At 42.5% G+C, this 15,282-nt stretch overlaps 1 protein-coding gene across 1 annotated transcript in view; it reads left to right on the forward strand.

Moving 5' to 3' along the window:
- The window catches only part of C8H3orf38 (chromosome 8 C3orf38 homolog), a 55,020-nt gene extending 40,044 nt beyond the window's left edge, over positions 1–14,976 (forward strand). The window contains exon 3 of the mRNA XM_078657909.1: positions 14,270–14,976. Coding sequence (XP_078514035.1) covers positions 14,270–14,812 — 543 coding nt within the window. The 3' untranslated portion in view covers positions 14,813–14,976. The remainder of the gene's footprint in view (positions 1–14,269) is intronic.
- Positions 14,977–15,282: the final 306 nt, after the last annotated feature.

Here is a 15,282-nt window from a genome sequence, read left to right on the forward strand (position 1 = left end):
CGTGTGCCTGTGAGCAGGAGTGGTCAAACCATCTACACACTGGGACCGAACCTTTCCCTGGTTTGGCTCTAAGATCTTTATCCACTCTAGCACAAATAGCTTCAAAGGCACTCAAAACTTCCCCTCCCCTCATCTCTCTATTCAAACATATCCCAAATTCAACTCCCATATCCTGCACAATACGACCATGAAAATCCTCTGGGCAGACTTTACACCATTTGAGGCGTCTGCCTTGGTCTTTACTCCTCACGTCCCTTATAGAGGTAGTCCTTACTACTCCTTTATGCAAACCAGAGAGAGTATCTAGAACCAATAGCACAGGGTTGTGGTCACTAAATCCACTGACAATTGCATTATAAAACAATACATAACGAAGGAGCCCTGGGGACATAAAAAAGTAGTCTATAATCGATTCACTGCCCCTTGCGTTATACGTGACCACACGGTTTGATGTATCTAAGAACCCTGGTTCATATAGATCGTTTGATGAGAGCAAGTTTTCCATTGCCACACCCTTTGGACTATGTTCAAAGTGTGGCGGTAAAGTGTAATCAGGACCGTTTTCATCAATAATCTGGCAATGGGACTCACACAAATGAACATTAAAATCACCCATCATTATACACTGGACAAAAGTGGTTTGTTTTGACATGTATTTAGTTAAAAAGTCTGATAGACCATCTAAAACAAAATTTGGGGGTCCCCCTTGCATGGAGTTATAACAGTTTATTAATACAATCTTGTTCTTATCTGCCAAACAAATTTCCACCATTTGGAAGTAGTGAGAAAAGCTAGGGATTTCTCTAACATTACCAGCAATTTTAACAGAAACAAGGAATAACAAACCCCCTCTGTCCCTACCCGATGTGGAACTCAGGGCATCAACAAAGAAAGAGATATATCCTTCTACCCAGAAACCTTTATCTTTCGTCCAAGTTTCTTGTAATGCGACAATATCATGGTTCCTCACTGATTGTAACCAAATAAAGTCATCTTGTTTTGCCCGTAGGCCCGCGATGTTCCATGATAGTAACCGTATGTGCCCTTCCCCTAACTGAAATGGGTCATTAATAACAGATTCGACTCTAACAACAGGTAGGGCCACATCAGTATTGACTGGGCGAATCAAGTTATCCTGTTCGGATGCAGGTACTAGTCAATCAATGTCTACTCTATCAGCTAATGCTGAAAACATGTTTGACAATGGTGGATTATTAGAGAGTGTATTCCTTGCAACATTTACTACACCATTAGCTTTAGTTGGCTTAGTCATCCATACATTAAAAGGCATAGGTGAGATAAGGTTGTCCTCTGCCCAAGTGTTATCAATAGACTGTAACTTAATGTTCTCATTTACAACTAACCTATGTGGACGGGGATAAAAGAAACCCAGAGGCATCGCCCGCACCCCTTTACTTACGGGATCCAGAGGGGAGTCATCCCAGAAAAGTCGACTCGCGACATTCTTAGATTTAAAATTTACAATAACGCAATCTCCAGAAACCTCTTTCTTGCTTTTTCCCACCCAGTTTACCCGTCTACTTGTTACAATATTATCTGCGATGTTACTTTCTCCCGTGCAGTTGGCATTACACCATTTTTTAACGTGCCTAAGCAGAGACTCATGTTGTTCTATCGCTCCGTCTTCAAGTTTAGGCACGTTAACCAGAATTGCGACAAAGGGTGTTGCATCCGGGGGTAAATTTATTGGCGGTACCCTTTTGTCCGTGCCCCCCCACTGGCCTCTAGGCCTTGTGGAGCAACTTGAACCAAGCCCAACCTCTGTCGTGGGGATGTATATTCCATTGTCTACTTTCCCTTTTGGTGGCACAGGTAAAAGAGGGATATTAACTGGTCTAGTTACAGGTGGGTCACCAACTTTAGGGGTAGTGACCTTTACAACTGAGGGACATGGAGCCAAAGGCATAGAAAATGCAGGGGCCCGAGCATTAAGAACATCATTTATACGATCACATTTTGATATAAGGTTCTTAACACAGTCCTTCAGAGTTTCATTAATATCCGAGGCAATCTGGATTAAAGCAGTCTCAAGTCTATCTGTAAACAGTTTTTCCAATAAGGCCATAATAACATCCTCTGTCAGAAGGGCTGGCTGGGTAGAACCAGCCATAATTGAAGCCGACCTTCCAGCAACCCCGGGGTTCGAAGGGGGGTTAGGTATCACAATTTCAGGAATGGCCGGGCATGGAAGAACTGTAGCAGGAAGTGACAGAGTGGGTCTACAAGCCTCAATAATGACCCGAGGCTCCAGAGGTATACAATTTATGGGGGAGGCGTAAGAAGTATCAACAGTCCCGGGACTAGGAGCAAGGCCCAGTTCACGCTCGGACTCAGCAATCTGAGATGATAGTTCCCCCACCTTAGTGGTTAGGTATGTAAGTATACTTGTAGTATACTTAGGCACCTTCGCTTTAGCTTCATCCGCCGCTGGTGTTGCCAATTTGCGCTTACCCATTGTGGAAGATGTTAAGAACGTGGCCCGACCCGTCCCTGGTCGTCCTTGGACGGCCTTAGACGGCCCGCCCTCTGCCCGGGCTCCGCCCGGCGTCGCCCGCGCGCGTCCGCGACGCGGAGGTCGAGGCTCCGCTTTGTAGCGCCTCCGGGCGCGGGAACAGCGGTGGCAGGAAGTCCGCGCTAAGCCCACTGGGAGCTGTAGTCTCTAGCCGCTCCTGGATGTTGATGGCGGCGAGACTCACAGCGTAGGCAACCCAGGGACTGAGGCAGAGTGCTGGCGTGCTGGCGTGTCCACAGGTAGGCAATGAGCGCTGTGTGCGCTGCTCGTGACCCCCCTCCTTTCTAATAGCAGCATTCCTCCTTGACATACATTTAATGACCTGACCCCGGAAAGTGCATTTAAAGGAGTCCCAGAGCACCACTGGGGAATCAACGGAACCTTCATTTTCAAGGAAAAAAGTTTCAATCTCCTTAGAAAACTCAGAAACCTGGGAGTCATCATACAAAATTTCTGTATTGAGTCTCCATTACCTTGATTTTGTCTGGGGAGCAAAGGACAGTAGCGTAAAAGAAATCGCAGCATGGTCCGAAATCAAAATAGGATGAATAAGAGGAGAGGAGGAAGCTTGAAGAAGGGAGGAGTGCACTAAAAGGTAGTCAATACGCGAGAAAGTAGAATGAGGGGAGGAGAAAAATGAAAAATCACTACCAGTGGGATTAAAGAGACGCCAGACATCCTGAAGATGAAGCAGAGAACACATATTCGTCATTTGAGCATGTGACTTCGGAGGACGAAAATGAAAGGCAGAATTCCTATCGAGGATGGGATCCATTGGCAAATTAAAATCACCCCCCACCACCAAATTACCAGAATGAGGAGTGTCATGTAATTTTTTGGTTACTGATTTCCAAAATAAAGGATCATCCTTATTCGGGGCATAAATATTCATGACAAAAAGATCAACAATACCATCAGACAATTTAGATAACAGCCAACGACCTTCCGTATCCTGTTCAGAAGAGACAATAGACAAACCAGATTTTTTAGAAATCAACGTAATGACCCCATTCCTTTTGCCACACGCATCTGAACAAGCAACATCTGATACCCACTCCTTTTTCAGGAACAGTGCTTCCTTGGCAGAAACCTTTGTTTCCTGTAATAGTACAAGATCCGAAGAAAGAGATTTGCAGTAGTCTAAAATCTTTGACCTGTTAACTGGGTGATTTAAACCCTTAACATTAAGGGATAATACATTTAAGCCAGGCATGAATCATGTAGAAGATAAGACCGAGAGGAGCTAAAGGATAGTATATGAACAAACCGAATAGAAGCAATCTTCCAAACACAAAGCAGAGACGTGAAAAAGGGGAAGGATAATAAAGAAGTCCAAGAGAAGAGAGAAAAGCAGAGAGAAAGAGGAGAAGAGAGAGGAGAAAAAGAAGTCAAGAGAAAAGAGAGAAAAAGGGGAAGAAGGACAAGGAAGTGAGGTCTGAAAAAGACCAAATTCATACTAGGGGGAACGTGAAAAGGGGGATCAAGGAAGCCGTTAGGAGGAGAAATGGAGTCAGCAACATCAGCCCCAATAAAAATTATGGCTTGAAACAACTCATTTACAGAAATATATCATGAAAAAGCATCAAATATAACAAAATAGTCAAGCAAAGCATTAAAATAGACTATCATTTGAATGAAGAGAGTAAATATAGTAAAGAAGCATAAAAGAGAAATGAAAAAAAAAGATACAGTAGAAATATAAAAAATTAGTCATATGATAGAAAAAGTATGTGATAAGCAGGCAAAGAACAGAGTAAATCGTCATTGATAATAAAAACAGTAAAGAAGAACACAATAAATAGGCAACAGCTATTAGAATTCCATACAACAGGAAAAAACCATAGCATGCAAAAGTTATTATCATTAAAAATGAAAAGAAGAAACCTCATGAAAAAACATTGTAACTCTGAGCAGAATCATATGTAGGTAAATCATCGTCAAATCTAAGGATTAATAGTAAGGAGTAAAGGTAACGATGAAGAAAAAGAAATAGCGGTATATAAAGAAGGAACAGCCAATGCAATAAGATAAAAATCCTAGAAAGATAGAGAAAGCAAGAAGGAGAAGCAAACCAAAGCAGTACTTAACTAACTACATAGGGGATATAATACTAATGAGAAGTGAGATGAAAGAGAAAAAGCATCTGACAAAGAAGGCAAAAACCAGGGACAGAGACGGAGATAGGAATGATCGAGCACGGAAGAGAAGCAAACAACAATGAAAAAACAATTAGCAGTGGTGTAGGAGCAACATGAAAAGCATTCCAGAATGAGATAAGGACACATGTAATAAAGTCTAGAAAGACATGAAAATAGAGAACAAAAGTATGAGAAATAAGGCAAGAACAAACAGAAAAAAGCCAATATGGATGGATAGAGGAATCGATAACAGAATAAGAACCGTATCCAGAGACACAGAAACAATTAGAACAAAGAAACACACCGCAAAACAGGAGAGGAAAGTGAAGAAACTGACAATCAGACCACTTCAGAAAAAGCGAGAAAGACAGAAATAACACACAGGAAACAAAACAAAACCACCATGGGCAGAGTCATAAACAGTCAGCCCCACAATACAAGTGATAGAGAAAACATAAAACCACCAAACAGATCATAAAAGACAACTAAGTCAATAGATCTGAAACAGAGAGACCAAAGACGGTACAGATATACAATTCATGTGCCAGAAGCACCAGGATCAGGCGAAGCAGTCATTTGAAGTTCCATTTGCAGTTCCATCTGATTGTCCAAAAAAGAAGCTAGATCTGCAGGTTCATCAAAAATTCTGGAGCGACCTCTGAAGGTAATACGAAATTTCGATGGACCAGAGAAGGAAAAGGGAATGTTCATTTCAGAAAGACGTTTCCGGAGATTAAGAAAGCCCTTCCTCCTTATCACTGTATCCCTGGCGAAGTCTTGAGAGATTGAAATTCGATGACCTTCCCAGGAAACCAATTTAATTTTCCTCATGTGGGCAAGAATCTGCTCCGTGTGTTGATGTCGTAATGGTTTAAAAATGACCGCTCTTGGCTGTGTGGCAGATTTAGATCGGAAAGTGGGAACACGATGTGCCCTTTCTAACTCAAAGTCTCTCTGGAAAGAGATTTGTAGAGTAGAAGGAAGCCATTGGTATAAAAAATCAATCATTGAAGAGGATGTTTTCTCTGCATCTTCCGGCAGACCAAAAATGCGCAGATTAGATCTGCGATTACGATCCTCCTGTTCAGTAAGATCTCTGCGCAATGCCGCCATGGAGCGCTCTAAGTGGGTAAGAGCCCGAGATTGCTTCTGCAGATGGTCCTCCGCTCCACTAATACGTGTCTCCGTAGTCGAAACACGAATAGAGAGAGCCTTGAAATCATTCCTGATAGCGGACATCTCCACTTGCAGTAAATCTGTGTTAGTCTTTGTTGACTGCGCAATCTCATGAACCTCATTGAGTCGCGTTAAAATTGCGTCGAGTGGTATTGGTGTCCGTGAGAGAAGACTCCGGCGTAGGAGACACTTGTTTGAGTCTTTTAAGCGAGGCACCTGAATCTTTTGAGTCTTTAACAGTGGATGAACGACCCATAGTGGTGGCCATGGAACCACAGACACAGAGAAAAAATATGAAGCCACTTGAGGAAAAAATAGAGGCAAGCCAAAAAGAAAAGAATAGAGCGCTCTGAAAGCAGATAAGCCAGAATGAGTGAAAAAGGCGGACTTATATGACAAGCCTTTGCAGGAAACAGGAAAAGCACCTTACAGAGCTCAGCAGGTTAAAGCAGAGACCCAAAGAATAGATAGAACGCAGCTGAGGGCACAAACTGCTGTACCAAGGCAAGCCAAAACGTGTGCAAGCATAAAAAGCCACAAAGTAACCAGCCAAGCAGCGCGAGGAAAAAGTGAGGAAGAAAAAAACGAAAAAAGTATCCAAATGTATTCACAAGCACCTGGTATTCCGCCGAACTGGCAAGAAAGTATCCACGTCGTCGTCGCTGAGGGGAGAAGTCGACGGCCGTCACAAGCAGCTGAAATGGCGGCCGCTCGTAGCGAGAGCGAGCGAGCGCCACCTCAGCCTGTCAGAAATCACACCTCCGTAGACAATAGCCAGCTGAAATGTGCGCAAACGGCTCACGGCATGTTCCGAGGGTCAGGCTAGCTGTTTCGTCGAACAGGGGCACCTGGAAGCGGGGAAAATCCTCCAACGGCCCTCAGTCCCCCTGGAGCTCAAGCGCAAGTCGCCATGTCGCAGCGGCGCGCAAGCCACGCCCCCCTAAGGAATTCTGGCTTTGAAAACTCCTAGCAACAATGTATCACATTTTATTCGGTTTTACAAAATTCAATATGGTTAGTGTGAGAGGTTCTTCAGCTACCATACAATGTAACAAAGCTGTTTCCCGATAATGCACAGTGCACTTTAAATTTGCTTATTAGCTTGTGAGAATGTCGCTTTTGATAATGCACTGTGCACCCCATATCTCCACATCAGCCTGTTAGGGATGTGATAGAGATTACAAAATGAACTGTGATTTTATATTGTTTTTAATGTAAATTTTAAGGACAAATATATGAATATGGTTAGCTGTATCCTGTTTTGTTTTTGAATATTCTGCTGGAACTGTGTGTTTTGTATATTTGGAAAAGAAATACTATTTGTGACTTTGTAAACTGTATACTTTTATGATTCTTTTCTTTGAATCGAATAAAGTTATCACTGACTGAGTACAAAACTCAAAGGTAGCTGAATTAGGATCTACCTATGCTGTCCGCACACCAACATCACTGCCTGGCGAAGGATTTTGAATCTTGGCAGTGATGCACTCTGGCATGTCATGTTGACATTTTATCATGGGGGCAACTTCTACCTAAGGTACTTTACCATCTTTGAACTGTTTTCCTAATATCAATCTGTTGAAATGTTTGTAAAAAAAAGTGTCTTAAATTTTAAGCACGATCTGACTTTCAACAGGGTTGTACCTAATCCCCCCCGCCCCCCATAAATCTGATTCATGCAATATAGTGCTTATTTTGAATGGTTGAATAACACGAAAAAAATGTTGTTCCCTTAAATACATTTTTAACATGGGATACACTTTTTATAAATGGGGGTGGTTCTTCCAACCTCTTTATAACCACCTAGCACTATCAAACATGTGACCCGGACGAAAGCCTCTGGCCGAAACGCGTAGGTTGTTTGTTTGCTCCTGATGTATGTAGCACTTTTCACTTTTGAATGGAAAATATTTGGGGAAAGAAATAGAAATAAAAATGAAGAACGCTTGAAAGCAACTACGACTTGCCTCAGTGTTGCTGCTGTAAGAGCTGCCTCTCTGTGTTCCTCTGGAATTTGTTGGAAGCGTTAGAGGAGAAAACACAGGAAATCTGTGTGTGTGTGTGTATATTTATATATATATATATCTATATCTATATATCTATATTTATATATATATATATATATATATCACCATTCCTACTAGATTAGAAGCCCAGGACACGTATTCGAAAGAACTATGTGACTGCATTGCTGACTTTTTTGTTAATAAAATTGACAAAATCTATGACACCTTCACTAAAGATGAGTCCAGTTCTAGCGAATCGGCTGAAAGCAATAACAGTAACACGGGGACCCCTGATCTCACGTGTTTCATCACTCCTGAGAAACAAGAGCTACTCAGCATTGTGAACAGCATACAATCCGGTTCTCCGAGTGATGTATGCCCACCGACTCGCTGCAGAGGAGTCATGGAGTCCATAGTTATTGACTATATCAGTCTTACAGTATCACTGTCCTTCGAGGAATGTAAGGTATTAGATGCCTGGAAAACAGCCCAAGTAATCCCCCTTAAAAAAAAGGCTAACATCCACGTCTCCCAATTCCAGAATCTTCGCCCCATATCCCTCCTCCCTTTTTGTGCCAAGATTGTGGAAAAAGTAGTGAATAAGCAGCTCATGAGTCATCTAAAAGATCATTCACTCCTACACCCCACTCAATCAGGGTTTAGAGCCGGATACTCTACTGAGTCAGTCCTACTTTTCTCCACCGAGAGTCTTAGGCGCATAGTGGATGGGGGAGAGACAGCAGCGTTGGTACTATTAGATCTAAGTGCAGCCTTTGACACCGTGCTGCACTCAACGCTGCTGTCCCGGCTATCCGGAATGGGAGTAAAGGGGTCGGCCCTTGCGTGGCTGGAGTCCTTCCTGGCCAACAGAAACTTTCAGTTGCATTGCCCCCCCTTTAAGTCTTCTCTCAGAAAAACAAGCCATGGGGTTCCTCAGGGCTCTAGTTTGAGCCCCACCTTGTTTAATATCTATATGGAACCCCTGGCTCGCATAGTGGAGACTTATGGGGTGGGCATTGTCAGCTACGCTGATGACACCCAATTGGTGTTCAAACTTACGCCCGACCACAGAGAAGACGCCACTAATTTCTCCAACTGCCTCTCCTCTGTGGCAGCTTGGATGAATAACAACTGTCTTCGCCTTAATGGCGACAAAACTGAGCTGTTGGTGGTAGGCAAATCTTCTTCCGCATGGTCCCACATGTGGTGGCCTGCGGAACTGAGCAGCCTGCCCTGCCCTGTGGCTTCGGTGCGGAACCTGGGCATAACATTGGATTCAAACTTGCCTTATAAACCTCATGTGAACAAGGTTGTAGCAAGATGCTTCAGCATACTGAGAGTCCTTCGTACGGTACTAGACCTTCTCCCCATGGACTCAAGAAAGACCATAGTCCATGCCCTAGTCACCCCTCATCTGGACTATGGGAACGCCTTGCTACTGGGGTTGAGCAAAAAGGGCATTCACCAACTCCAGTCCGCTCAGAATGCCGCAGCGCGCCTTGTGCTTAAGCTTCCTCGAAGAGCCTCAGGGAGACTGGCCTTGTCCAGACTCCATTGGCTCCCCATCAAGGAGCGAATTAAATTCAAGGCCCTATGCTTTGCCCACCGCATAGCCCACGGCACCGGTCCAGGCTATCTGCACGGTTTACTCGCTATACATCGTCCTACCAGGAACCTTAGATCTGCTGGTACGATGTTGTTCAACATCCCTAAGATAACTAGAGCCAAGATGAGTGGCTCCTCTTTTAGATACTTGGCTGCCAAGGGCTGGAATGAACTCCCTCTTGAGATGCGGATGGAACCCTCTGAAATGAGATTTCGAGGAAAATTAAAAACCTTCCTCTTTCCCCGCATCTGATTTTCCCATTCCCCCTTGCTCTGTCCGTTTTTCCTGCGTTCTTTCATCTTAGCTTCTTTGCGGTTTTCAGCGCGGGGACACTCTGTTCCTGAGTAACCAGGCGCTTTATAAATGGCTTCTATTCTATTCTATTCTATTTATATCTATCTATCTATCTATCTATCTATCTATCTATCTATCTATCTATCTATCTATCTATCTATCTATCTATCTATCATTACAGTATTCTGGTTGAGAGAGGGCAAAGGAAAGCACTACAGTGGAGAATTTGGCTGAGAGTAAAGAAGTAAGGGTAGAAAGCAAGACTACCACACCTGCTGTGGCTCAAAGCACAGGTCTTCAGTGAATAAGATCCATAGGTTGGCATGATAATAGTTCGGCTGACCACTGTGAGCCCTCTTGACCCTTAATGTAAGCTTGTCTTTTTATTACGTTTGTGTTCATTCAGCTTTATCAAATTTCAATCAAAATTGAGTGTTGTATGTATGTATGTTACAAAATGTGAAAGGGAAGATGCGTAATGGTCTGAATATACAGATTAAATAGGAGTAAGCAGAACTCCACAGGGACCCCCCCCATCTCTAGTGAAAAAAGGGATGGAGATACACAGTCTGTGTTCAGTTAAGACTGAAGAAAGCCCTTGCTCGTAGAGTCTGCAAGTCCCACAGCATTGTAGTGGCCAAGAAAGATGATTAGGTCAAATCTATCAAATACAGCACACATGGTAAGCAGTAGCAGGCAAGCAATTATGAATGAACAGTTTCTCCTTCATCCGCCATGTCCTAAGCTCGTCCAGGGCAACTAATAGCACATATTCGCTTGTGTGGCCAGAATCAAAGCCTCCCAACCATTGTGTAAATTATTCAGTGATTCAAGGTGATTGGCTAACCATTTCCATCCATTTAGCTACAACTGGCAGCTATGTGAAGGGATTAATATTCTTCATGCCAGATGGGTCCAACCTCTGTGTTTGTTTTTTTAAAATTTTAATTATTGGGCCAATGCCATCTTTGCCCACATAAATGACAACAACTAAAACGAGAACAAATCATGATCTACAGGCCCTGTAGAATTGGTACTGGGCAAGGATCATATGGCGATTAGTAAGATGGAAAGGTCTGCTGGACCTCATACACCACCGTCGCAGAAAGAGTCAATGTGGTGGGAGGCTGGGAAATCTCCAGTAGTGCAACTGTTATCATTTCAGTTTTTGTTAAATATATTCTTGTCGATGGAGATGATCTTAGACGAAAATAAGTTATTCCATAGAAACTCTTATGGTGTAATCGTTGATGACGTTCTTAAAGGTTGATGGAAAGTGATTACAGTGCAACCAGGTTCTAAGAAGGGTTCCAAAGATGATTTGATGGGACTAGTAATAAAGTTCCATTTAGCTTAAATTAGAAGAGACTTCCAATGTGCACGTGTTTTCATACGGAAGCAGCGAAGTATGTGAATAACCATTGAACAATTGACATTCGGTCTGTTTCCCTTTGTCTCTTCATGTGGTTCAGAAGTGCACAATTTATTAATGTGCCTGCCAGAGGAGGATGCCATCAGACCAGAACAGAGAGAGGACATATAGTTTACCAGATAGTCAATAGTGCCAATCATGGTTTTAGTAAGTTATTGAGACCTAGAGGGTTTCTAGGATCTTAATACACATCCGGGAATACAGGAAATGCATAGGAAGCTCCACCTTCAGATAGTAGGTGGAGAAATATAAACGTTGTCTGGCCATGTTCAAGTCCTTCGTGAGGTCCAATTCAAAGCAAGATGTAGTGACTCAGTGAACTGATTCATCCATCCAATCACTGAGGAGGGGGGGGGGGGGGGGATGCTTCTGTTTGACCTCATGGTCACAGGTTCAAATTTAGGTGGTCCGCTCAGCTCTTCGTCCTTTTGAGGTCGATTAAATGAGTACAATTGAGTTGATTGACTATAAACATTTGTTATCTGCCTGTAGTGCCAAGAGACTACTCCTAGCTGAATGTGCACTCTACAAGTATTCCTGTTATGATTTTAGTATGTGTGTATGCAGTGCCATTTGTACAGCGTTTGGATTGCTAAAATGAAGTGTTGAGCAAAAACTTTAGATTTTCCCTATAAAATATGAATCAGTGAAGGATACCCCTTGCTTGTGAACTGCTGCTACTGGTAAGTAACCTTTTCTATCCATTATTCAGGGCTTGTATAACTTGACTGTCTGCACGGATGTATGACGGTACAACGCGTACCGTCACAACGCATCCCTTTACCACGCATCCCTTACAACGCAAGTCGTTACCACGACTTGCGTTGGGGGTGCGGATTTCGAATAGTTTAATTTACTATTCTAACACCAGTCCCCGTGGACCCTAGGGAAGGTGTTGGGATAGTAAATTAACTATTTTTAATCCTTTAGCGCCCTCCAGCGCAAGTCGTGGTAACGACTTGCGTTGTAAGGGATGCGTGCTAAAGGTAGTGCGTTGTGAAAACATCGTGGTAAACGATGTTTACCATCTGCACTAGTGGCATCCTGGTACTAAGGGACTAAACCACAACATTGCACCATGGTGAGCAGTTCAGCTGTTACAGGGGTCAGTGACTGATTAAAATGAGGATAATCTACTGCTAATGTAGCAGCTTAAACCAAAAAGTATTGTCCACACGATCACAGATTCTTGATTCCTATTACTTGAAGCAGGAATATCAGTCAATGAAATTTAGTGTATTAGTCAATTAAATCATAAACTTTGCTTAAGATACATGAACATGCAGCCTTTTAAAATTAATTATAAACGCACATGAATAATATTTAGGATAAAACCAACTCTATTTAACCGTGATGCCTCTGTTGTTGTGGTCCTGTACACCTATTACTTGTAAAAGACAAAAAGGGCCGCCTTGCACTGGGCTAACTAGCGGTTGCCCCTTAAGGCCCAAAGCCGCATAAGGTGCCAAGTGGATTCTATGTTTGCGATGTATTGACTGGACTACCCGGTCAAGTAAACCCATGAAGATACCAAGAAGCTTGATAGGATTCTTTTTTTTTTTTTAAGGTAACTGGAGCTCTTACAGCTCAGTGGGGGCTAACCCCTTCCCCGCTCATGACGAGCTCAGCTCGTCATGAGTTACGACGCTCGTTCGCTCATCATGAGCTCGTCATGTAATGCGCTTTTTAAAAAACGCCGCGCACAGCGGGAAAACCGCTAGCGCGGATGCGGTTAATCTTCAGAGAGTAGGTGGCTTCCAAAAGACAGGAGGGCTTTTGATCATTGTAGAAGTTCAGCACCAGCCACCCATGCACTGGTTGGCAACTATTCCTTTGTCCAGCTCTGCACCTTTATGCTTTGAAGCAGCAATGGATTTGGGAATCTATGTTGCCGAGCTAGGGTGAAGAGATGGAATTTTTAGTACAGCAATGGTAGGCCAAGACTGTAGACTTTTCAGTGCATTCCAGAGATTTAAGTTACATTTACTGACACAGAGGGAGCCGTTGCAGTGCGAAAGGGGTAGGAGATATGTTCTCTGCAACCTATTTGCAGTTTTGCCTGACTGCATATTATTTTGAATTAAATCAAACTTGATTAAAATGGTTCTGATGTTTATTGTTTTTTTGTCAAGTCATGTTTGCCAAACTTTTCATTTAAAATTGCTTTCACCGTGTTGGCTAACACAACCTGCTGAAAGCCATTCTTGAAGAAACCTTTGATCCTTCTTGTTCGATTTTCACCTTGTGCCTTCTAAAGGTACTTGAACTATTTCCCCCCCTTTCGTAAGTGCTCCCTCACCCCTTCTTTACCCTCTTCTCTGCCTTCATGACCCTTGTTAATTTCCCCCCTCTTCTTTAGTTTTTTTTTTTTTTTTACAAAACCCTCACTCCTCCTTCCAATTTTCTACCTTTTTTACACAGGCCATGTAACTTCTTTTTTCAAAGCCCCTACTTCTCCTGCTCCTTTACTCCCTTTTTACAACCCCTCTCTTCCAATCCCGATTTTCTTATCTTTTCAAACTACTTACTTCCCCTCTTGCTTAACTTCCTTTTTTAATAAATCCCTCAATTCCACTCTTGCTGTGCTCCTGCTTCTTTACCCGCCCTCACCTCACTTCCACCCCTTTTCCTTTCTTACTACCTCTTTTATCATGCTGTTATTTAAAATATATGTATACCTCATCCGTGGAAACATCATATTTTCGTTGGAAAGGTATCATCATTTTAACTTGTCTCTAAAAAAAATTTTTTATAAGCCTGAGTTTCTTCGTTTTGGAAATTCATCAAAATGGTTACTTACCGTATTGCCCATGCTACGGGATGAATCGGAGCAAGTTAACTTAGAAGTCAAAGATACTCGTTTAATTAAAGAAGGTTTTTAAGTAGCAGTGCAACCTTTTGTTAATCTAAAGTTCTGTCCTCCAATACTATCCAAGACGATTGGCTGTTCATTATTTTGTATCCAAGCATTGCTTTTTGTCTTCCTCAGACCTTTACACTGTAGATTGAGATTTAAAAAAATGTATTTATATAGTTTGTAATATCTCCAAGTTTATTTATGTGCTGCATTCTTTTTATTGACAGGCATGTGAAAATCGGAACGAGGACTATAAATCTGGTGACATCCATTTGCTTGGGCTACAATTCAGTGATTGGTTTTATCATCTTCTGAACTCTCAAAATCCTTTGTCTGGACAAGTGAAAGGAGAGTGGGGCCCACAGCACTTCTGGGAGGATGTTGTGTTAAAGTTTTCGTATTGCACGTCTGAGCAGAACATGGAAGAGTATCTGGGCTCAGCAATGACGAGCCTTCGTTTACTAGCACTAGTGCGCGAGGAGAATCTCCTACTTTGCCCAAATATGGACGCTGGTGGTATAAAGTGTGTAAATTCACCACACGGGTTAGTAGTGGTTGCAGTAGCGGGGACAGTTCACAGGGACACTTTGTGCTTGGGTGTTTTTGAACAGATATTTGGACTTATCCGCAGCCCCCATGAAGACAATGCTTTTAAAATAAAGTTTGTTCACCTTAAAATTGTTGGACATGAAGCCCTTGGCCCTGGAAAACTGTTATCAAAGCCGGCTATTGAATACCAAACAAGTGATTTGCAAAGATTCTATTGTTGAAATGTTTTGGTGTATACTTTATTTTAACAGATAACATTTGGAAAAAATGAGTCCATGATCTTTGTTTTTCCTGTATTCCATTTCTAATGTATATACATTATTGGTGTCTGACAAGACTTTTGAATATAGCATATATTTGAAATTATAGTCCATCAATAGCTTAACCTTTCCTTGTATGTTTTGTTTCTTCGCCGAATACAAAAGAAGCTTGAAGCTACTGGTATGGATAGAAATTGTGGTTTTAGCTTTTACCGTGTGTTGCCGATCAATAATCCATCATGCGTGCAGAGTGGCAAGGCATATACCACAAAGGGTTGCGCATAGCGCCATTGACTTTACATTATGGTTATCTCGTTTTTCAAATAGTACCTACAATTTCAACTGCATGGAGTAATATCGCCACCCTGTGCCAGATTGTGGGTATTACAGGCATACATTCATAATGCCAACTCGGCACATTGGTATTTGCT

The sequence above is a fragment of the Lissotriton helveticus genome, chromosome 8, assembly GCF_964261635.1.
Source record: "Lissotriton helveticus chromosome 8, aLisHel1.1, whole genome shotgun sequence".
Classification (NCBI taxonomy): domain Eukaryota; kingdom Metazoa; phylum Chordata; class Amphibia; order Caudata; family Salamandridae; genus Lissotriton; species Lissotriton helveticus.